Source organism: Gymnoscopelus braueri, assembly GCF_963280865.1.
Source record: "Gymnoscopelus braueri genome assembly, chromosome: 18".
Lineage (NCBI taxonomy): Eukaryota > Metazoa > Chordata > Actinopteri > Myctophiformes > Myctophidae > Gymnoscopelus > Gymnoscopelus braueri.
Genome location: NC_137618.1, coordinates 35,441,158 through 35,463,767, shown reverse-complemented (window position 1 = coordinate 35,463,767; position 22,610 = coordinate 35,441,158). Strand labels below are relative to the sequence as shown.

The 22,610-nt window shown below is 43.1% G+C and overlaps 1 protein-coding gene across 9 annotated transcripts in view; it reads left to right on the top strand.

Annotated features, from left to right (window-relative positions):
• The window catches only part of baz2bb (bromodomain adjacent to zinc finger domain, 2Bb), a 63,779-nt gene extending 42,014 nt beyond the window's left edge, over window positions 1-21,765 (top strand). For 2 of the 9 annotated variants that reach the window (XM_080412908.1, XM_080412907.1), the window contains exons 9-38: window positions 630-1,251; window positions 1,480-1,752; window positions 2,661-2,721; window positions 3,787-3,895; window positions 4,099-4,200; window positions 4,565-4,775; window positions 4,873-4,965; window positions 5,057-5,118; window positions 5,425-5,490; window positions 6,452-6,517; window positions 7,058-7,102; window positions 7,416-7,442; window positions 8,440-8,505; window positions 9,843-9,983; window positions 10,695-10,949; window positions 11,533-11,756; window positions 12,421-12,495; window positions 12,717-12,945; window positions 13,038-13,100; window positions 13,229-13,373; window positions 14,128-14,816; window positions 15,062-15,359; window positions 15,501-15,656; window positions 16,038-16,198; window positions 16,831-17,141; window positions 17,699-17,834; window positions 17,999-18,145; window positions 18,346-18,665; window positions 20,000-20,143; window positions 20,344-21,765. In XM_080412908.1, the coding sequence (XP_080269034.1) occupies window positions 630-1,251; window positions 1,480-1,752; window positions 2,661-2,721; window positions 3,787-3,895; window positions 4,099-4,200; window positions 4,565-4,775; window positions 4,873-4,965; window positions 5,057-5,118; window positions 5,425-5,490; window positions 6,452-6,517; window positions 7,058-7,102; window positions 7,416-7,442; window positions 8,440-8,505; window positions 9,843-9,983; window positions 10,695-10,949; window positions 11,533-11,756; window positions 12,421-12,495; window positions 12,717-12,945; window positions 13,038-13,100; window positions 13,229-13,373; window positions 14,128-14,816; window positions 15,062-15,359; window positions 15,501-15,656; window positions 16,038-16,198; window positions 16,831-17,141; window positions 17,699-17,834; window positions 17,999-18,145; window positions 18,346-18,665; window positions 20,000-20,143; window positions 20,344-20,500 (5,454 nt within the window). In that variant the 3' untranslated portion in view covers window positions 20,501-21,765. The remainder of the gene's footprint in view (window positions 1-629; window positions 1,252-1,479; window positions 1,753-2,660; window positions 2,722-3,786; window positions 3,896-4,098; window positions 4,201-4,564; window positions 4,776-4,872; window positions 4,966-5,056; window positions 5,119-5,424; window positions 5,491-6,451; window positions 6,518-7,057; window positions 7,103-7,415; window positions 7,443-8,439; window positions 8,506-9,842; window positions 9,984-10,694; window positions 10,950-11,532; window positions 11,757-12,420; window positions 12,496-12,716; window positions 12,946-13,037; window positions 13,101-13,228; window positions 13,374-14,127; window positions 14,817-15,061; window positions 15,360-15,500; window positions 15,657-16,037; window positions 16,199-16,830; window positions 17,142-17,698; window positions 17,835-17,998; window positions 18,146-18,345; window positions 18,666-19,999; window positions 20,144-20,343) is intronic. The other 7 variants (XM_080412909.1, XM_080412913.1, XM_080412911.1 and 4 more) reach the window with 7 other exon arrangements.
• Window positions 21,766-22,610: the final 845 nt, after the last annotated feature.

The following is a 22,610-nucleotide window of genomic DNA, read 5'->3' as shown; positions in this document are numbered from 1 at the left end:
TTGGCTATCATTGTTTCTGACATGCAGATTTTTAGAAGGTCATTGGGTTCCCTCTCAACAGAAAATTAAACGTCTAAGCACTGTTATCAGCACTTTGATTGTACTGTATGCTGGCTTGGCCCTCCACATGTGTGAAAGTGACAATGCATTTAGTTTTATTGGAAATACTTCACTAAAGCTGACAAGCAATTAACTCTGTAATGCTTTGGGATGCTCATTGTTATCAAGAAAAATAAATCTGCCTCTTTTAAAGGATTCAATTATTGTCACTACTCTGGGAAACGGCGATAGTGGGGCAATCTGTGACGAGTTTTTTTATTTTATTCATATGACAATCCCATAATAATGCATGTGAGCTGTCGATCGTTGTGGTATGACAAAACCAGCAAACATAAGTTGACAGCTAAACCCACATGATTGCACTAAGCGGAAGGTTTTTAATATATTTTTGCTCAGCAGCCTTTCTTTGCTTTATCGCTGCTGGCAGGAGAGAGTCTTCTGTTCATTGTCTTTTCTCTCCCAAAACAATAACACTGCATTATATACTTCACCTCCATTCACACATCCATGGTAATGGAAATGAGTCGCACGCTGTGCAAATAATTAAATTGCTTTGCTCTTTCATATAGCCCTTCCTCCCCCAAGATTCCTTCAAACAGACGTTCCCTCTGCCACTGAAAAACCAGGACATGTACAAAAGTCACAAAAAGTTGGCTTCCTCCACCTCGACGCTGCCGCCTCCTAAATTGTCTCCAGAGATGCTCGGCTGCCGCATACTCCCACCCCCATACAGCAACCACACCAACCTGTTCCTCAACCACCATCCTAACGGGGTCATCCACAGTCCTGTTCAAGACGCCCCGCTGGCCCTCCTCTCCAAGCCCCGTAGCCAGAGCAGCAAGCCCCTACTGGCAGCCACCATCCCTGCTTTTCCCATGCCTGTCAACCTGAGCTCTGACACCAAGGAGCCCTCAGCTACCATTGTGGGTCCATCCAAAGCCTCTACCTCATCCGGCCTGACCCACAGACCCAGGAAGAACAAGGCTCCCAAGCCTCTACATGTGGGAAAGAGCCTCTCCAAAACCATGTCCCAGCCCCTCGTAGAACTGTTCAAAGGCACAGAGTCTGACATTCCCAGCAGCAAGGACTCTGATGACTCACTGGGGGATGATGACGATGATGATGACGACGGCGATGATGATGATGATGAAGACGATGACGATGATGTAGATTCTGACGGTAGCCTGTCAGGTCAGTCAGATGGCTTGGTCTTTAATTTGATTTAGTGCCGCCGATATACTGCGCATTATTAAACATAGAAGCTGTTCTAAAGAGGTTTCTTTGAAAAAACTAAAAGATTATCAACCTCACCTGTGGTTCGGATGTGAGAGGACTGTTAATTGGAATATGTTTATTCATCATCATATCTCCCTGTCTTTTTCCCTCTTTGTCTCACGCTGGCATTCCCCCCCCCCGCAGAGTCTGAGAGTAATCCGGAGAGCGATTCTGACGGCTCTGAGGAAGACGTGAAGGAACGCGATGAGACAGACACGGATGCAGAGCGGACCCCCCAGAAACTTTGCCAGACCTCCCTCCACAGCTCGTCCTCCAACCTCTCAACCAGCTGCTCCCCGCTCAACCTTCAGGTCATCAAGCCCCCCAGCCTGCCCTGTGGCCTGTCTGTCCCTGGCGCTGTGACCTTCTATGACACCGGCCCCTCCTCGTCCCCCTCCTTACTCGCCACATCACCCGGTAACAAAGACACCCTGCGTCTCAGTCACCTAAACACACAATAGAATGACACAAGCCGAATGCTAGAGTTACAACACAACAATAGTATGAGATTCCTTCAGGTCACAAAAGATCATTAGCGTGTGGTTCACGACGTCAAGAAAGTCTTGGTCATTCAGATATCAAAACAGCATAACGGCCAAAGTCAGCGCTGCAATTTCTGTATTGTTGGCAGCCCAGACTGTTATCGCCTCTCCCCCTCTCTGCTTCGTCACATTATCCAGTTTGGAAGAAAGAGCCAGTATTCTTTTCCAGCAGGAAAAGATTGTTGTACATTTAGTTTCAGTTCCAAGTGAACGTAATGGCAGAAATAGTTTGGTCATTGTTTTGATGATATCCAACAGGCATTTGGCTTTATACAAAACAGCCAGGCAGATGTTTAATAAACCTGATCCATGCTATGCTGACTCATAGAGCAGATTACATTACTTGTGAAGCTGGATTGTCACTTGCCTGTGGGAAAAGCATTCAATTCTTGTTCCTTTAGTTCAGCTGTGGAGTAACACTGATTTCCCAACCCCTGTCCTTTGAATCGTTATTTGCAATGTTTAAGATAGATTTTTAGATCGGTTTAAAACGTGATTGTTTTTGGCTTGACACTTGGGTTTCCAAGAAAGATTTTTTTAACTGTGTAGCGTTGCATTTTTCAATGTAAAACAACTGTCCAGAACAGACTGATACTGTCTACGATGGCCTCTTCCTTTCTGGGGATTTATTTTTTTACAGTCCCCCCTGTGATAAATGAGATGACTCAGACCTTTTTTTATTTTGGGGAAAGGGCACCTCTGCAAAACATGGCAGGTTGTGTGCATTTGCTCAGGTCACAGAGGAGCTGCCAGAAGCAATGAGTCATTTCTCCTGTTTCCTAGGATCAGGGAAGAGGAGGAGGGTAACGGATGAGCGAGTGCTGCGATTACCTCTTGATTTTGGGTGAGAGACCTCACTCTAAATACACACATGCATACCGTACACACACACACACACACACACACACACACACACACACACACACACACACACACACACACACACACACACACACACACACACACACACACACACACACTACACTGTAAAATCTTAAGTGTTAATTTAACTCTGAGAGTGTACAAATGGAACGCGTCAATTTGGTTCCATTCGTACATTCTCTGAGTTACAAATGGATAAATGAACACTGAGGATTTTACTGTGTTCTACTACAAACATAGCACCAATCTGTTAGCGAGCTACTTGCATAATTAAAGCATTATGTGTGTACGCAATTGTCATGACAATTAATTGACACAGACAGCTATTGTTAGATTTGCTCGCAGTGTGGCCGCCCTCTCTCCATGTACATGGTAGAGTGTCTTTCAAAAGATCCCGAATTACCCAACCACGACACTTTAACTTTAATTTCCAGTACAGTACTTTCTCCGTGTAAAGATGTTACAAGTAGACCACAGTAAACAACCCTGGCTTCCTCTAAAAGGGGCCCTACACAAATCCAGACTTGACCAGCGTGGGCCACAGCGGGCAGGAAATGAGCCGCTGCAGCTCCGATACAAGGGGTTAATCACATCCAGCCTCAACACAGACATGCAACATTAGCGGCTCCCTCCCCAACAAATGCCACAGCCTCAGAATCAGGGTTGTCTTTCATCTGCCGAGGATGTTTTTCATCAGCAGGTTCACAGGGGAAGGAGAGGCGACAAGCCCATACAGTATATTATCCGCCGTGCTGTCCCGGTGCAAAGACCCCACAGGCCTTTTTTCTGTGCGCTGTGGCTGCACTCCAGCGGAGCTCATGGGAACTGTGGTGTGCTTCTTGGCTTATGGCCATCTAGGAAAGCCTGATTACTAAAAAGAGTCAGAGGGTACCCAGGCCACTGAGCGCACAGCGAGCAGCTGCAAATGGCTCATTTAGAGTAGTTCACCTCCGTGTCTGCGGGGAGCTATGAATAAGTGGGAGATATTTATGGCTGAATACAGACTCTCGAACTTCCTTTATCTCAGGTGGCAGAGAGAGACCCGTATCAGGACCGTGGGAGGCCGTCTGCAAGGAGAGGTAGCTTACTACGCCCCGTGTGCGAAGAAGTTACGCCAGTATCCCGATGTAATGAAGGTAAGGCCATAGCGGGTTACAGGTAAACTGTATGGACTATTTTTCAGTATTCTTTGAATGAGTGTACGTTCTGAAGAGTGTTTTGTGAAAGTTAATTACCTTCAGATGAGTAAATGACAGCAGAAGTGCCCAATTTGATAGTAATTGCTGTACCTGGAAAAAGTGTGCCTGAATTTAGATAGTCTTCTTTGTTTTCTCTGCAGTACTTATCCAGGAACGGAATAACTGAAATCTCCAGGGACAACTTCAGCTTTAGTACAAAGATTAAAGTCGGTGACTTCTATGAAGCCAGAGAAGGGCCCCAGGTACAGTAATTGCTTAACTAATTTATTTCTGTTTTCAGCATTTTTGTATTATTATTATTTTAAAATCTTTTTGGGGGGTAATTTTGTAGTCTTTGATCCGGTGGTGACACTGTCGTAATCTGTAAAACATTTTAATGTTGAATTGAGAGTCTGCACAGAATGAATTGTGGACTTTTAAGAAACAATCTTATTGTGATCATTCTAGCCACAATCAGTGGCTATAGTAGTACTGGGAATTCACACCACCCTCAAAGACTGGAACACGACAATCTACACATTTTATCCAAAATTAGAAATCATGTATAATCCATGCTTAGCATCTTGGAGCTGTAACCACCTGTCTCTTCTCTTTCCATTTACTAAGGGTTTACAGTGGTGCTTGCTTACTGAGGAGGAGATTGTTCCCAGTATCATAGGGATGGATGGGAGACGTAGCCGTCACAACAAGTCGGAGAACCAACAGGCAGTTGATGGCACCGGAGCCAGGAGAGGGAAAGGACATCCTCCTAATGTCGCTGAAATTCACCTCCATGATGCCAATGAGGCCAAGCTTCTTCGTAAGCTGGAAGCTCAAGGTCATATCACCTTTTAGCAAGGTCACTGGGGCATCTGGGTTGTCTTTACCTCCATTAAGCCAGTCATTTCTAACATGTCCTCCTCCTCGTCTTGCAGAAATCGCCCGGCAAGCAGCTCAGATCAAAATGCTGAGGAAGCTAGAGAAGCAGGCCATGGCACGAGCAGCAAAGGAGGCAAGAAGGCAACAAGGTTAGCCTCTGGCTTCTAATCAGACCTTCACTTATCTCTAATCCTGACCACATTCTGTATAACAGAAGCTTAATTGATTTGTGTCTTCTAGCAATCATGGCTGCTGAAGAGAGGCGAAAAAGGAAGGAACAGATGAAGGTTTTCAAACAGCAAGTAAGGTTTTTGCTGACCAAACTGCCTGCATAACTTTTTTGACAGATTTTCTTTTAATCTGGTGGCATCGACAAACAAATGGTATTCAGGGTTTGTGCCCTCCGATGTGAAAATATTTAAAGCACGGTCGAGTTGCTTTGAAATTCTAAAGGGAAGATGCTAACCTTCAAGATGCTGCACCTTCCTGATCTGCATAGAACCCACTGTGCTTCTTCACCCCCCCCCCTCCCCCCACCACTCCCCTCTCTATAACATGCATGACTTAAAAGTTAATTCATTTGATCTTGCTCTCATCCTTTTTACCAGGAGAAGATCAAGCGCATTCAGCAAATTCGTATGGAGAAAGAACTCCGTGCGCAGCAAATTCTTGAGGTTGGTCCTGAAAGTTATTGCAGAAACATTTTGAAACACTTCCTTTCTGCTGTTGATAGGATTTTTAAAAAGACCAACCAAAGGCTATTCCTAAATTATGTGGTTGCACTTTTGTCATGTCTGACGACTGTATGTGACTAATGCTTAATTGGGTTTCCACGAAACTGCCATTGAATATTAAAAGCTCCTCAGTCCATGGTGTCGAACATAGAATATTACCATTAAGTCAAAGGTGCCAGAGAATTTACCATGGATAGGTGAAATTGCTATTTTCTCTCCCCCCACTAATAGAGGCTCTGAAGTATTTTAGCTTTTATAAATCAAATTTCAGTTGACACGCTTGGCAAGTGCCTCTTAACAGGATTTCATTGGGGTTATAATTACTGATAGAAATTGTTTAATTTATTCTGACTGCCTGCTGGTATTTCCTAAGCACCATAGCCATTTTGTCTTTTTAGCATTTAATGGGAGGAAATAATTATCTCATTGAACAAGATAGCAGTATGTTATGTTTGACATTACAAGCATAAGCCACTGGCTCGTTTTAGCGTCTATGGAGTATTGGTATTGTCTTATGGACAGCAGCAGTCTATCAGAGTTATCTAAGAGGCAGATATAACTTCTGGTATATAACTTTTTTATTTAAAAAAGAAAGGCGTATTTCTTTCCATGTGTGGATTTTAATCAAATTAATGACCTCAAATACTTAAATCATTATTGCTTAAATGATTACTAATTCAATATTAATTAATTGCAATCCTTTTGTATGAAGATGGGCTACATTACTTTGAAGAAGCTATAACAGCATTCACTATGGTACCGTGTACTGTATTCCGATGGATTTCTTTGTAAGGGTTGCCTGGTTTTTGAATGCCCAGGTGTGTTGTGTTTTTGAATGAGACATGTCAAATGTGTCATGTGGTTGTGGTGCATGACCTGAAGACCTGTTTTGCATGCACAGGCGAAAAGGCAAAAGAAGGAAGAAGCAGCCAATGCCAAAATATTGGAGGCTGAGAAACGAAGCAAGGTTAGTTTAGATGTGCTTTAAGAATTAACCGTGAGTGTTGTGGCCCGCTGTTGCCTCAAGGCATACACTACCTAACATAACAAAGCCCACTCCTCATTTCCAGTCAACTCCCATGAATCTCCCTTGTGCACCTGTCTGTACCCCCCCCCAACCCCCACACCCACCTTCTCTGCCCCTCATTGCCTCATTTAGGTGAATGTAAAGTAATGCTCATCGCTGCAGGGGACTGCTTCTCAATGCTAAGGAGAATTTCCACTGGCACCTAGAGCAGACCTTTTCCATGTTAATCAGTGTCATAAAAAAAGGAGGTTGCATCCTCCGCGTGCCTTCTACGTGTCTCTGGAAAACGATGAGGGCATTTCCATTTTCACATTAGCTCAATACCTTCCCAGGCTGTGCGCCTGTCAATCAGATTAGTGGGATTTTTGGCTGTCTGTTGTAGAAGACGTAGAGAAGAGCCCATTCGTTTGTGTCAGCTTTTTATATAATGGAGATGTGAATATGTTTGGGTTTTTAATTGAGTTAATCTCTTCCCTTAAGGAGAAGGAGATGCGCAGACAGCAGGCTGTTATATTCAAGCACCAGGTAGGCATTTTGCTTCCCAGAACTGTACAGTATATGATGCTGAAGCCACTTTCACATGCTATTCTTCTTTAATCTCTTGGAGAAGGGTTCTAATGACCACAATCTGTTGTAGCCTAATTGAATAACAACTTCATTATTCCCTGTCAAATGAACTGTCAAATGATTCTTTGGGGGGTATTGTGATTCTGATGGCTCTCTAGCTTGTAGGTGTGGGTGGGCAAATTCTTACAATCTTGGCTTTCTTGTGTGATTTTTTTATTTTCTTTCTTCTGTTTTTTCTGTTTCATAATACTTTGACAACTCTCTTTACCAGGAGTTGGAGAGGCATAGACTAGATATGGTATGGGTATGTTTGTTTCTGTACATCTAACACCGCATCGTGAACTTGGTTGTGATAAATGGTTGTGTCATCATAGCAGCGCATCCAGTGTAGCGTTGGCTGCAGTCACACTACATCCTTCTGCATGGCTTTTCTCCAGCACAGTGCAATGCATACATCTGCTCCATTTGTCTTTCAGAGAAAACACATCCTTTATCTGCCTGAAATGATTTAAAAAAAAGGCCTAGAGACTCTCATAGCCCAAAACACCTACCATCCATGCATTGTTTTTTGTTTGTGTTGGATTGATTATATTAAGTGTTCAAATCAATTAGACATACCATATGTTAGCCGATTTCCCTGCAGACACATGCAGACAATAATCAATATACAGTTTTGTTCATGCCAACACTGATTTAAGGGACTCTCATCATTCAAATTTTACTTCCTAAGATTTTGAGGTTTTGAGGTAGTTAACAGTACTTAATAGAAAAACAAAAAACGGACAGTGATGGCTTTAAATAATTACATTTCCATACTAAATGAAGTACGCTAATTTGAAAATAAACGTTTATATTTTCTTAAGTAATATTGATGCTCATATGAGGCAATTCAATTGATTGCCCTATTTGCTTATGTCAGTAACACCTTGATGATCTACAGTATAAAACTAATAGTTCTAGGAGCAGCTATAGACTCTCTGGCCTGTACCAGCTTTCATTGTGCTTATTACCAACATGCTCAGATTACTCTAACATTGTGCTTAGTGTGTTTTGACATTTCCCTTGTTACTACATGATGCTTTGCCACTTGCTTTTCGGTTGCCATCGTACCACCCTCTGAACATTAACCACACTGTAATGTTTACAGCTTTGATTTTGTAACTTTGTGACTGTGGCTTCCTGTCCGTTTTGTTTCTCCTGTGCACGCCATTGTGAGTCGTCTCCACATTAACAGCTATGGTCCTCTTCCTGTTAGCCAGTGTGTGAATATGTTTGTGTGTGTGTGACTCCGTCAGGAGAGGGAGAGACGCCGGCAACACATGATGCTGATGAAGGCCATGGAGGCCCGTAAGAAAGCAGAGGTATGTACTTTCCAACTCGCCCATATCACCTTGAAACTATTGGCTCTTTTCCACTATAAGAATACTTAATAATAAGTCATAATACGTTGAAGATCGACTATTTTCTTTTTTGTATTAGTTTTGCTTTTATGACGTCCCTCTCCCTTCAAGGGTGGTTCTGGTTATAATGGAAACGTAAACTTACGCAGAACGATCCTGACGGCCTTTGCTGCATGTCACTCCCCATCTCTCTCCCCATTTCCTGTCCGACTACTATCCTATCAATAAAGGCACAGAAGCCCCCCCCCCCCAAAAAAAAACGTACAATTTAGGCATTTAGCAGACGCTCTTTATCCAAAGCAACTTACTCTAAGGAAGGTAAACACATACATCAACTGCATAGAGACTGTATTGTGCCTCAGTAATCTAGGATCAAACTAAGAACCTAGCATCAGTCTAAACAGTATAATATAAAAAAAATAACTAATCTGTACATTTAAACTAAAACTACACAGGCCCGGACCGTTGGCGTAGCGGTCCGGCTCTAATGTAACCTGACGGCGCATTGCGAGTTCGAGTCCCGTTCCTGTCGATCTTTGCTGCATGTCTCTCCCCAACTCTCTCCCTGTTTTCTGTCTGTCTTTACTGTAATCTATTAATAAAGCCCAAAAAGCCCCCAAAAATATCTTTAAAAAAAAAAAAGAAACTAAACTATACAAACTATAGGATGCCAGGTCAACAAATGAACCTGGCATCTGTCAATAACATGCTATCTAAATTACAATTTAACCTTTGCGTAAGACTACATGGTCGTCAAGGTTAGGTCAAGTTCTACGGGCTAAGGTGGAGACTGAAGAGGTGAGTCTTCAGATTACGGCGGGAAATTGGGAGTGAGTTTTGCGGTTCTAACTTCATGGGTTCTGGAAAGTTTCTGGTTATGGAAGGTTACCCTTTGTAATTGAAAATAGACATACATATGTGCCTCTGGTCATTACCTCTGCCTATCCACTGTTACCCTTTCCCCCCTTTTTTTTACCACATGAACCCTTGCGTCCCTATTCTGGGCATGTCATAATAGGCAAACATTCAGTGAAAATGGCGCATCTACAAGCTCACAACGTAAATCTGCTGTTTTCACTATTTGACGTACAACCAAAGTATATAGGGTTTGAGAGGTTAAACTATATGAAGTGTGAATACAACTAAGAATTGCCCCCCGAGCAATTTTCTGTAAAAGTGAAGCAATTCATAAGCAAGGCGTAGTGCTCGGCTGAATTGTAAAGACATAATCCTTAACACAATAGTCTGCAACGGTGCCGATAGTGCACTCTGTTAACTGGTCTGTTACTCGGCCCTAGGAGAGAGAGCGGCTGAAGCAGGAGAAGAAGGATGAGAAACGGTTAAATAAGGAGAGGAAATTGGAGCTTAGGAGGCTGGAACTGGAAATTGCAAAGGAGCTGAAGAAGCCAAATGAAGACATGTGCTTAGCAGATCATAAGGTATTCACATTGTTATGGAGATTTGTAGGGAAATGGAAATGAGAAGGATATACAGTACCATCTGACATCTGTAATGTAAAATGTGTGCACCATGTACAGTATGGCTTTCTCCAACTATCATCACCTGGAACTAAAATGAGAATTGAATTCTGTGTGTGTGTGTGTGTGTGTGTGTGTGTGTGTGTGTGTGTGTGCATGCGCATCTTTTACTTTTCATCTTACATGTCGTGGTATATTGAAGAAAGTGTGTGAACAGCACAATTTATGGCTTTGTGACTAAAATTGGTGCTTAACATTAAATGCATCTTTACTTAGAATGAAATGGTAAGTCAATACAGGTCAAAAGAGTGCCATCAAGTGGCTGATAATGTCATGACACCAACCAAAGTATTGTAAGTAATTGTACTCTACATTACATACAGTACACTGTACAGGTCACATGGCTGACATGAGGGTACGAATGAATTAGGTGAACCTGTCTGGAGGCTCTCTAAGACTAAGAGTGGATCCCTGGAGATTGCCACTTTTTCTCACATATCATACCCATAAACCTCAATGGCTGTCTAGTCCATCACAAAATATTAGGCTCTTCTACTATTGATCCACATAGTTTATTTCTTTGTGAGTCTTAGCCTTCTGGCAATAGATGCAGAGACAATTGAAGGGACACCGCAGTTATTGTGATGTGCTTAAATCTTTGTCCCTCTCTAGCCTCTGCCAGAGTTGTCCCGTATTCCTGGCCTGGTGTTACCGGGAGCTGCCTTCTCCGACTGCCTGATGGTGATGCAGTTCCTACGCAGCTTTGGCAAGGTACTCCGGTTCGATGTGAGTGCCCACGTGCCCAACCTGAGCGTGCTGCAGGAGGGTCTGCTCAACATCGGGGACTGCATGGGCCAGGTGCAGGACCTGCTGGTGCGCATGCTGTCCGAGGCTGTGTGCGATCCAGGTTTGCCCCCGGGACTCAGGGTAAGGTTCAACCCTTCCACTGATCGTGATATTGTTCAATACAACTCAGTCATGCACCCACCACCATATTCTATCACATCTTATGCATGATAGCAATTTTTTGTGTTAAGTGCCGGCACAATATAAAGTGGTTCTAGGGTGCTCTGAACTGCAGTGTGCAGTAGGGTGTTATCAATATCTCTCTAGTTAAATGAAGAGGCTTATCTGTATTGGAGGGTATCAGTGTTTAGAGCTCTTAATACGCCTCTACAGTTTAAACCAGAATTTTTAATTCATCCCCAAAGCCATTTCTCCATGCTTTTCTGTAGGGCTTAGTCACGCCATTATGTGACTTTCCATTATTTTCTTCAAGGAACCCAACTGACTGCCTCTTATTACGCAGCCTTGTACTGTACAGCACTTAGAAAGGGATTCTCCTCGGAAAAGACAGGGTGCTCCTCCCGTCCCCTCTAAATGTTATTCTCTCCTCTAATCTGAGGGCTTACAGTTGGCCTATACACATCGTTTTGCTTAATAACCAATCTACTGAAACACCATGAAGCCGTTTGAAAAAAATATTTTGAAGGTTTTTTCTCTGTCTCAGACCAAGACGGCCTTAGGAGACCACCTGACTAACGTGGGGATCACCCGAGAGAATGTGTCTGAGATCCTGCATATCTACATGGAGGCACATTGTGTGCACACAGAGTTGGCTGAGTTGGCCCTCAGCCTGAAGACTAAGGCATTCCAGGCTCACACCCCCACACAGAAGGCCTCCATGTTGGCCTTCCTGGTCAATGAGCTCTGCTGCAGTAAAGCTGTAGTTAGGTGAGGGGCCTATGTGATGTTTAAGCTTCCTGACGATTGCTGACCTGTGCATATTATCCAGTGCCGTTCATTATGCCTGATGCAAGCAAAGGGCACCTTTGTCTTCTGATTGAGTGGACAGTACTGGTGTGTTTTATTCATCGGGATTTGAATTTTTAATAACGTGCTACAAACATCAAAAGGAATAGTATACTGTATGTCATATTCTTATGGACAATTTCACTGTATGGACAATTTCACTGTATTGCATTAAACTATGTCATTCATTTTCCATTAGGTCTATGATGTATTCCCAATCTGACTATACTGAGTTCTGCCAAGTGACATAATATATATAGCCAAGCTAGCAAACTATGCAAGTTCATTGATAAATGGCTTGAGAAAAGCAAATAATAACATGTTTAAAGTAGCATCGCATAAGCCTGATGCTGTATATATATTTTTTCTTTGCAAGTATGGTAAAATCAAATTCTAGATGGCATTAAAATTGTCTTTCAAAGTCTTAAAATGAACTTCCTGATACCTGCGGTGCATCTTCTTGCATAAGACGTAATAATAACCATAATGTACATAATGCACTCATAGGTCATAGAGACATCTGTTTCAGCATTCTTGCCTCTTTTTATTTACATATTATTCATATTGGATGTGACCTTTCTTTCAGTGAGATTGACAAAAACATAGATCATATGACCAACTTACGGAAAGACAAATGGTTCATCGAGGGCAAGCTTCGCAAGTGAGTATATCTTTATAACTATTTTTGCCTTAACCAGTCAGCTGCTCTCATCTTATTTAAGTTGAAGACAGCCAAAACTAGTCTATCTCTCAAATAATCTGTTTTAGTTGGCGACGTAGGAAGAAATTGTACAACCAGTCTTTTATTTAATAGACTCAATAAAATGTGCCTCTATACGGTATTGTCCAACTCTCATTTTTGATCTTGCTTTTGTCTCTGAGAATGAGGAGTGTCTATGCCAAAAAGACGGGGAAGAGGGACAGCAGCGGAGGTGGAGAGGACAGTCTGGCCCTCGGCACACCCACCGCAGGACGCAAGCGCAAGAGGAAAGATGTGGACAGCGAGGAGGATGAGGACGAAGACGAGGACAGCGACGACGAGGACGATGATGAAGATGAGGAAGAGGCCGGGGGAAAGAAAGGGAAGAAAGCAGACGCCTGTGAAGAAGAGGTTAGTGAGGAGTGACCCCTGCGTTGTTTGTTTTCTAGTAGTAAATGTCAGCCTGACCGCCGGCCTCACACTAATGAGATCTTTTCATCCAGGACGACAGTGACCAGACAGCCAGCGTTGAGGAGCTGGAGAAGCAGATAGAGAAATCATCCAAGGTAATTACACCTAATAAGGTTGAGAGAAATAATAATAATACTAATTATTATTATTTTCTTTTCCAGTGTCATCTCACTGCTAAATGAGGCACCCCCTTATTGTGTTGACATGCCCTATGTCTCCATAGCAACAAAGTCAGATCAGACGCAAGCTGTTTGAGTCCTCTCAGCTTCTGCGCTCCATGGTGTATGGTCAGGACCGCTACAAGAGGCGCTACTGGGTCCTGCCACAGTGCGGCGGTGTCTTCATCGAAGGCATGGAAAGCGGTGAAGGTGAGACCCTGGCGGTGCAAATAGGCAGATCGAGGTGATTTGTTGTCACGTATCATTGATATTGTATGGAAGCAGGCATCAATCCCGCGTGCAAAGGATTGTGGTATCGACGGCAGCCGGATGCAGGCGAGGAGAAAAAGTTGAGATTGTCTAAACTTTATGCGAATGAGAAGTACATTTTGCTGGCCGGCATCCAATCAGATTGACATACGACACCAGCTTACCAGCGAAGATTATCATGAATATTATTCACAGATGGATAAACAGCATAATGGGGGTATGTTTCATTTAGGTATTTCGGTGTGCCAGCATCAAGTTAGATGAACAGCCATGCTGGTATGAAATATACCCACAATTAATATTACCTTCAGCTGCCGCCGGTTACCCATCTGTCAGAAAGTTCCATTGTTCCGTTTTGTATGACAAGCTGTTTGTTTTAAACCCACCAGGAGCACTCAAATCTCTCTGAATTGGTACAGAGAAAAACTAAATAAAGCACGGTGACAGGTGTTGACTCGGAACGTCGTTGGAGGGAGGGAGTGGGATTAAACATGGCTTGCATTTTAGTGACACGCCCACCAGCGGTAAACAGTTAGCGTTGATGGAGATTCGCTCCGCTTATATGCATCTGCATTGTAACCCTTAAACCAGAACATTTATACTTTCTTTTGTACAAAACTGTACACATCTAAACAAAAATGTGCGTAATTTGTTTGGTTAAAATAACTGATTTTTGTCTGTTTGTGTCTCGCAGGGTCTTATGAGATGGAGAAGGAGCATGAGAAACAGATGAGGACTCAGGGGATAAAAATCAAAGAGGAGCAACTGGAGGAAGAGGAGAAGCCAGTGCTTCCCCTCACAGTGCAAAGCGCATCCACAATGGGGCAGAGAGACTGCCTCAACCTCTTCCTCCAGAAGCCTGGCTCTTTCTCCAAGCTCAGCAAACTTCTCGAGGTGGCCAAGATGACCCCAGAGTTGGACAGCATCTGTCACACCAATCATAGTGGTTACCCTGCAAAGATCCACGCCTCCGCGCTTCCTCCCGCCGTCCCTGCCTCTGAGGCGATGCGCCCCTGCAGCCCCCCGCCGCCCACCGCTGCTTCGTCTTCCTCCTCCCAGCTGGGTCCATCTCTCCTCAGCTCCTCCTACCTCAACACCAGTCCGGAGATGACCTGCAGCTCCCAACTGCCACTCCCCAACGACCAGCTCTTCAGGGTGCTGACGGAGAAGTCTGGCCACTGGTTCAGCCTGCTGCCTCGCTCTCCCTGCGACGAGTCCTCGGTCACCTCCAGCTCCACGCCTCCGGCCCCCTCCTCCCCACCCCCCCAGGCCACCTATTCTTCCAGGCCCAAGTCCCCCTCTTCTGTCTCCCCTAATCCCTTAGTCACAGCCAGCTCCGGGAACCCTGCCGGGATCAATAACCTGCCATTGTCCGCAGTTCAGGTTGGTAACAGAGTCTCAATTTTATTCTCGATCGCTCAGGATTATGTTCTGCTGTTGAAGGAGCTCTGAGATGTATATCATCCATCAGACAGGCTTACATGACCAATTCCTTCACCATATTACAAAAACAAACTGATAAATGTTAGTGCTTTAGTTATGTCACATCTATGGCATCATGTGTTTGTCAGTGGATCAATGTTGACGTATGCATGTAGTTCACCATACTGTGTATTCTCAATTTTCAGCAAGTGAAGTGTGGCGCTCATCAGACAGGACTGCCGTTTTGTGGCTGGCCCAGCGGGGTGACGAGCGCCAACCTGACCTTCCCTGGCAGCCCTCTCTCCCCCATGCTGGCTCTGGCCTACCAGCATGCCGAGGGGAATGGGAGTGCAAGTGGCAACCAGTTCCTGGCACCCAGCGTCTCCACCAGCAAGAGTGAGACCCCAGAACCCCCCAGCGACAAGCCCTCTTCTGCCCCGTCTCCTGCTGCTGTGGAGGCGGCCAAGAACCAGGACTACACAAGTCCTCAGCCCATCCCTGAGGGTAAGCATGGCACAGTGCCAGCTCACACACACACGCTGAATACATTCAATGCTCAGATGGTGTGTACATATTGTAAAGACTGATGGTTAGAGATGGTGAATTACATGTTCGCGTGCGTGTGTGTGTGTGTGTGCTGTCCAGAGATGCTGTGCGGCTGGTGGAAATTGTCAGAAATGGAGGAACTTCAGACTCTAGTCAAGGCCCTTCACAGTCGAGGCATCAGAGAGAAAGCTCTGCAGAAACAGATTCAGAAGCATATGGAGTACATGGCCCAGGCCTTTGCCAAAAACAAAGATGGTAAGCACTCTTCCACTCTGCTCTCCCCGCTGGGGATGGGGATTCAGGCAACTTTGACAAGGCATGGCACCGTGGACAGGGGAACACAATTAGTTAAATCTAACCTTTTATGATGTGCACACAATCTCAGTGTCATAGAAATGGTAGTGAGTGAAATATTAAAAGTGACGTCCTTCAATGGTTTTGATATATTACATCAATGTTGACATGATTTAAGCAAACCTTTCAAATGAGACCAAATATTGACAGATTGACACAAACCCCATATACCAAGCATGCTGACTTGAACAAGTCCTAAAACTTTGACAGGAAATAAAACATAAATCCTCCTAATTGTGTCATCATATACTGTAATATACTGTCTGATGATGTTTTGCACAGTGGCCGTGATTGACGTGACGCGGCTGGAGGAACAGCAGGTGAGTGAGGAGACTGTGGAGAGCTGGTGTGTGGAGGAGCAGGCCATGGAGGTGGACATCGGCCTTCTGCAGCAGGTGGAGGAGCTGGAGAGGAGAGTCACCTCTGCCAGCCTGCAAGTCAAGGTACGCTGGTGTCCTGCTCTGCTACCACAAATGAAACAATTTGTGAGTCGACTAATCATATATCATGTATTGTGTAAATATTTCTCATTTCCAATTTCTCCAAAATGTGAATTCTTAAATAAAAGACTGATGGGTAATAGTATTGTCATCCATCTATAAATTCATCCCTATATGCGTATGTGCGTCCGCGTATCTGGGAAGTTGGTCCGATCAACAGCACTCCCCCAAATATCGATAAATACGCAAATCCCCATATATGGAGTACCCTGATGTCTTCAATATGATGTCCATATTTGGCCATAGCTGACACGGACTTGTACTCCCATATGGGCATAAAAACGAACACCGACGGACAGATACAGAGATCTCCATATATGCCCATATCTATCTGTCCGTCCGTGTGGTGCCCGCATGTCTCGAAAACCGTTCGACTGATAACTTCAAACTCGTCGTGCGTATCGCCAAGGACCCGAGACAGTGCAGTGCCCGGTGTAAAGTCAGTCAGAATGGTGGTTGTCCAGAACCGCCAGTCAGACTGATATGCCCATACTTGTATATGGGCATATGAAGATCCCTGATGTCATCAGTATGACTGCATAGTACTGATGTGTCGGTCTCTGCTTGCCTCCAAGGGATGGATGCACCCCGAGCCCCAGTCGGAGAGGGAGGACCTCGTCTATCACGAACACAAACCCTTCTCCTCCCTGGATGCATTGAGTGAGGGGGATCGAGGCGCCAGCCAGGAGGAGCGTCCTGGTGGCGTTGCTCGCCGCCCAAACAACCCCCTAGATATCGCCGTCACTCGGCTGTCAGAGCTGGAGAGGAACATTGAGCGAAGGTACCTGAAGAGTCCATTAAGTACCACCATTCAGATCAGACTGGACCATGTGGGTACGGTCACTGTGCCCGCACCTGCACCAGCCTGTAGTGTTGATGGTGAAGGGTAGGTCATCTCACGCTCATTCCTAAGACAACTTTTCTCAGCGCTTCCTCTGCTTCACCACGGGCCTCTACAGTGTTCTGCACCCCTTTCACTATATGTGCATTGTGATCGAGGTGCCTTTTCCCCTCAATCATCACCTGAGGTGACCGTGCTTGTGTCTTGATCAAAAGTGGTGTGTAACTGCATGATGTGTCACATGGCAAACACTCTTGTACTATAATCTATACTATAATCTATTTAAAAATGTGCTATTATATTGTAATATATATGAATTTATACTATAATCTGTGTAATCTATTGGTGTATGTCATTAGAAAAGTGCAGCAACTTGTTGACACGCTCCCAGATTGAATATTACACTTTGAGGCATGGGATATCATTCGCTCTCTGGAAGCTACAGTACAATAATGGATTTTATTTTTATCCGGCTGCTCACACACTTGCTCTGCCTTTTGCTCTCGCCGCACCGCTGTGGATGGCACTGTTGTTTCTCTGTGATGACGTGATCTGCTTTGTGGTTATGGTTGACTGTGTTGTTGTTCTCTGTGCCCTCTAAGAGTCGACGAGGAGCTGGCTCCAGGAATGAGACATTGGCGGAAAGCGCTCGCCGAGGTCCGCAGTGCTGCTCAACTGTCCCTCTGTGTTCACCAGCTGCAGAAGTCTATCGCCTGGGAGCGATCCATCATGAAAGTGGTCCGTAACTGGCAGAGCCTCTCCTGTTGATTCCTTCTTTACAGTTCACACATTTATATGTTATACCAAACAGCAGAAATGCCTAATAACAGCATAGTAAATTTAAAAAAGCATACCATTAACAATATATATTCAGAGGACACATTATTTTTGTGTGTTTCCAGTACTGCCAGCTATGTCAGAAGGGGGATAATGAGGAGCTGCTGTTACTTTGTGACGGCTGTGATAGAGGTTGTCATACATACTGCCATAAACCTAAGATCACTACAATACCTGAGGGGGACTGGTTCTGTCCTGCTTGCATAGCAAAGGTATACTTTTATTTGGTTTGTAAGGGTTCCTTTTAAGTAAATGTATTTGACACAGTCTCAGAACTGTCTATTCTGTTCAATTTACTTGTCGAAAAATCTAATGTTCTATTAAGCATAGCGTTAATTAAATTGACAATGACAAGTATGGTCCGTTTGTGATGGTGCAGACAGTGCCTCTTAGCAGATCTCCTGTCTTTCAGGCGAGTGACCAATCCCCCCACAGCAAGAAACAGCCGAGTCGAGCAGCTGGAGGGGCTAAGAAGGGCAGCGATGTAAAACGGAACAGGAAGCCGCCTGTGGTTGGAGAGCTCTGCGAGGATGAGGCCGCCAGTCCCAGCAGCAGCTGTAGCAGCAGCAGCGACGGCGGCAGCACGCCAAAGAAAGGCAGCAAGGAGTCCAAAAAGATGGACACAGAGGAGAGTCCATCTACAAGCCCGCCCAAGCAGACCAGCCCTGTCCCTTGTGCAAAAAAAGCTAAAACGGCAAAAGACAACAATGCCAAAGACCTGGCAATGTGCAGGTATGTTTGAATGTCCACGGACGTGACACTTGCATTGACCATAATATCCACATGGGGATAGGAAACCTAACCCAGGGTGGGGTTTCCCATTCCTCGAGTGTGATGTAACAGTTAGAGCAGAATGGCTGCCTGGTAATCATACTGACGGGGCTCATGTTGAGTCACAAATAAAAATGTACAAATTAATGGTAATGTAAGGTAGCATACTTTGAAATGGGTTGATCAAATGGCATACTGGTAAAAGATGCTTAGCTCATATGTCAAAATAATCATTTAATCAAAATAACTACACATAGCTCTTGCTATCTATCATGTTATCTTTTTGTTTTGGGACTTTTTTTTAGTGAATACAAATTTATCTTGACCAATCTGTATGGTAGAGTGCGTGGTTGTATTTGGTCTCCCTTCTCTTTCAATGAAAAATGTAGATCCTGTGGTCCGGTTTGACCACAATAGCTGAGAAAATAGGTGTGTGGCTCAGTGCAAAACATTTCAGCACTTGCACGAGAGACCCGGGTTCGAATCCCTGGGAGGAAATGAAAAAAGTTACATAGTTTAGCTTTAAGTGTTGTCATAGCAAGATACAAATTCCCACTTCACGTGGACAATAAACTTTGTATCCTATTATCATCATAACATCATCAGGTGTTACAGAAATTATATCACTGTTCTCATCAATGCATAATGTAATCAATCACTATTAAAGAATTTGTGCAGTCGCCAATACAAAGGTACTTTACTTTGTTGGGGTTCACAGCTGATCTGATCTGTTCAAATCAAGCTGAGATCTGTGTTCTGTAGGTTCCTCTCTGCCTTTGCTTTTTTGACTCTTTCCTGTAAAGCAAACATTTAGTATTTTTATAAACACTTTTTAAATATCGGATTCAAGTTGAATCATCAAAAGATTATGCCCAACCTCACTTTCCCCTGAGATCATAATGAGCTCATAAGTTCTTGTATTCACATGTCAAGCTAGCTAACCTAAATGAGAACTGGCAGAATATTTGAGAGGTGGTTGTATTCCTTCTACTTTGATTGGACGTCAATATTGTTGCGTTACCCTGAACATTTACAGTATACTAACCATACAGGTGAGGCAATGTGATTTTACTTTTTTAAGCAAAGAGAAGGGGGAATTGCCAATTTTAGTGTGAAAGTAATTTGAGTAATGTTACAAATTATTGCTCCCAGGGAGTAATAATACAACTTTTTAAATTAGTAATGAATAATTTTTTGCTATTATTATGTAAAAAGACAGTCTGTATTAACTCCTGTCCTTAGATCAGAAGCATTCCGTATAGTAGACCTATTAATTTGAGGTTTATTCTCCCCAGAGTTCTGCTGGCTGAACTTGAAGACCATCAAGATGCCTGGCCCTTCCTCACGCGCGTCAACCCCAGAGCTGTCCCCGGTTACAAGAAAATCATCAAGAAGCCCATGGACTTCTCCACCATCAGAGAAAAGCTTGTCAACAGCCAGTATGTTCATTGTAGTCAGTCAGTGTAAACACCCTTACAGGTCAATTTTTACCCCCTCAGAGATAAATGAACACTGAGGTTGCTGTGTACCATACATGTTTTTCATTTTGAATGTCTTTTAAGGTTACTCATTTAGTCATTACATACACATTGTAGTATACATTGATGTCAGAACTTAATGCAATTTCTATTGATTTCAGATATCTAAATTTGGAGACGTTCATCATCGATGTCAACCTGGTTTTTGACAACTGCGAAAAGTTTAATGAGGATAATTCTGATATCGGACGGGCTGGCCACAGCATGAGGAGATTCTTTGAAAAACGATGGACCGAACTGTTGAAGCAAACATTTTGAAGTAGCTTTGACTCATTTTTACAGAGACCAGATGTCTACACATTAAACTCCAATTCCAGTTGAAGACCCTCTCTTCTTTGGCAACACTAAATGAATACGCAATTGTAATCCTACACATTTCTGACACTGATCAGTGTGAGCAGAGAAATGCACCTTCTGTAACTAGAAAGAATGAACAAACAGTGGACGAGCATCTCAAAGTGCAATACCGTTTCTTGTATTGAAATGCACTGACTCCATAATTATCAATGTTGTGACTTGGAAGAGACGATTCCCACTGTAATAGGCTTTTTACTTTTTATTTTACCATCATTACTATAGTGAATGTATTTAATTTCTGTCCAATATTTATGTTGTAATGGTCCAATCTTTGTTTTCTAAGAAAAGGAAGAAAAGTACCAAGTAGCAAAACTGTTTAAAAATAAATAAATACAAAAGATGTTTTTTATCAACCATTCAACAAGCCAATAAAAAAGAAACATGTTGATAAAAAATATGTTTACAGCTCTGTGCCTCTAGGGAGCCAGTAGACTTGTACGGTAATACTGTTAAGCTGCATTTGTGAATAAATGTTTGCAACTGCTTACTTGTAAAACACAGGGAAGCATCATTGACACATATGTATATAGTGTTCATTTACAGTATGTCAATATTTGCAAGTCTTATTTGTAATATGTATAATATGTACATACAGTACAGTCTTGTTACAAATATTGTTTATGCCTTAGAATGATTGTAGCATTTCATATTTGTCTTAAAGTAATACACATTGCCTGTACTGTATATCCACCCAAGAACACTGTGGTATTCTCAGTATTGGTAGTGCCTGCCCTTGAAAAAAAAAGAAAAAGAAATGTGTGGTGGACATTAATGCAACTACTTGTTTTACAGTGTGTACTGTAGCCTGTGTCTGTACTACACAGTAGAGTGTAGGAGACCCTCATACAAAATGTAAGTCCTTTGAGCTTCATATCATGAGCATAACTGATATGATGCAGTTGGCTTCATCTCCTTGTATTTCCTGCAGCATGCCTTGCCAGAAAAACACGGGACATTTTAGAGCACTCTGTTCAAACGTGTAGCCCGTCATGTTCCACTGGTGGCATCTAGAGCAGTTTTTTTCTTCTTTTTTTTTACCAGGTCAGAGTACTTGAAGTTATTTTATTTATAAATATTGTGGAAAAAAGGTAGCAAGTTTTGTAGGATTGTTATTTTTAATTAGTGGGTGTGTGGCACGGATCTAATAAAACATGTTTTTAAACATAGCAGTCGTACCTGTTTTAATTGGATTAGTTTGAATGCATCCAGTCGCGTCTCCCACTATTATGTCGAAGTTATCCTTTCTGAAATGAAATGTCATTTTACATTGGCTTGTGGGCTATGCCAAGAGACTTGGTATGACATGCCATTTGTCAACACTTCTCCATTTGAAAGTCTGGAGTTTAAATATCTTTGCCTTGCTTTGAGGCTAGGTTACCTTTCTTATTTTGTTCCTCTTTTCATTCATGTACTAAGTTGTCCTAAGGTTAGGTTGTTGTGATATTGGATGGCAACATGCTCAATATGCATTAAAGCCCTTTAATGAAAGCAGAACTTGAAATTACAATATCATTGTGTTTAAAGTTTGGTTTACCGAAGACAAATGCCATTTAACTTCTAATCACTGTAGAGTCTACAGTACTCTCTGTAAATTGGAATAAACCATTTACACTGGATTACCCACCCAGTGTTTTGCAAGCATTTCTAGTCAAATGTTTGCCTGCTAGTTAGTAATGCAGTTATTAACAAAGAAGGAATGACCTTGTACACACTGTCAGCGTCACATGACAGATAAACGGTGAGTGTTGTGTTGGCAGAACAATAAAACGAAGTAGTGTTGAACTGTTCTACATAAAGGGCAACGACATACACGCTACGCTGGCTGTGAGAGGTAAGTGTCTCATTGTTTGTTGTACAGTGGCAGACAGTGCCAGCCCAAACCAGTACTGTTACTGAATGAATGAAGAAGTACTCAGATATTTTACTAAATAAAAAAGTAGCAATACCACAATATAAAAATACACTGTTACAAGTAAAAGGCCTGTGTTCAAAATGTTACTTGAGTAAAGGT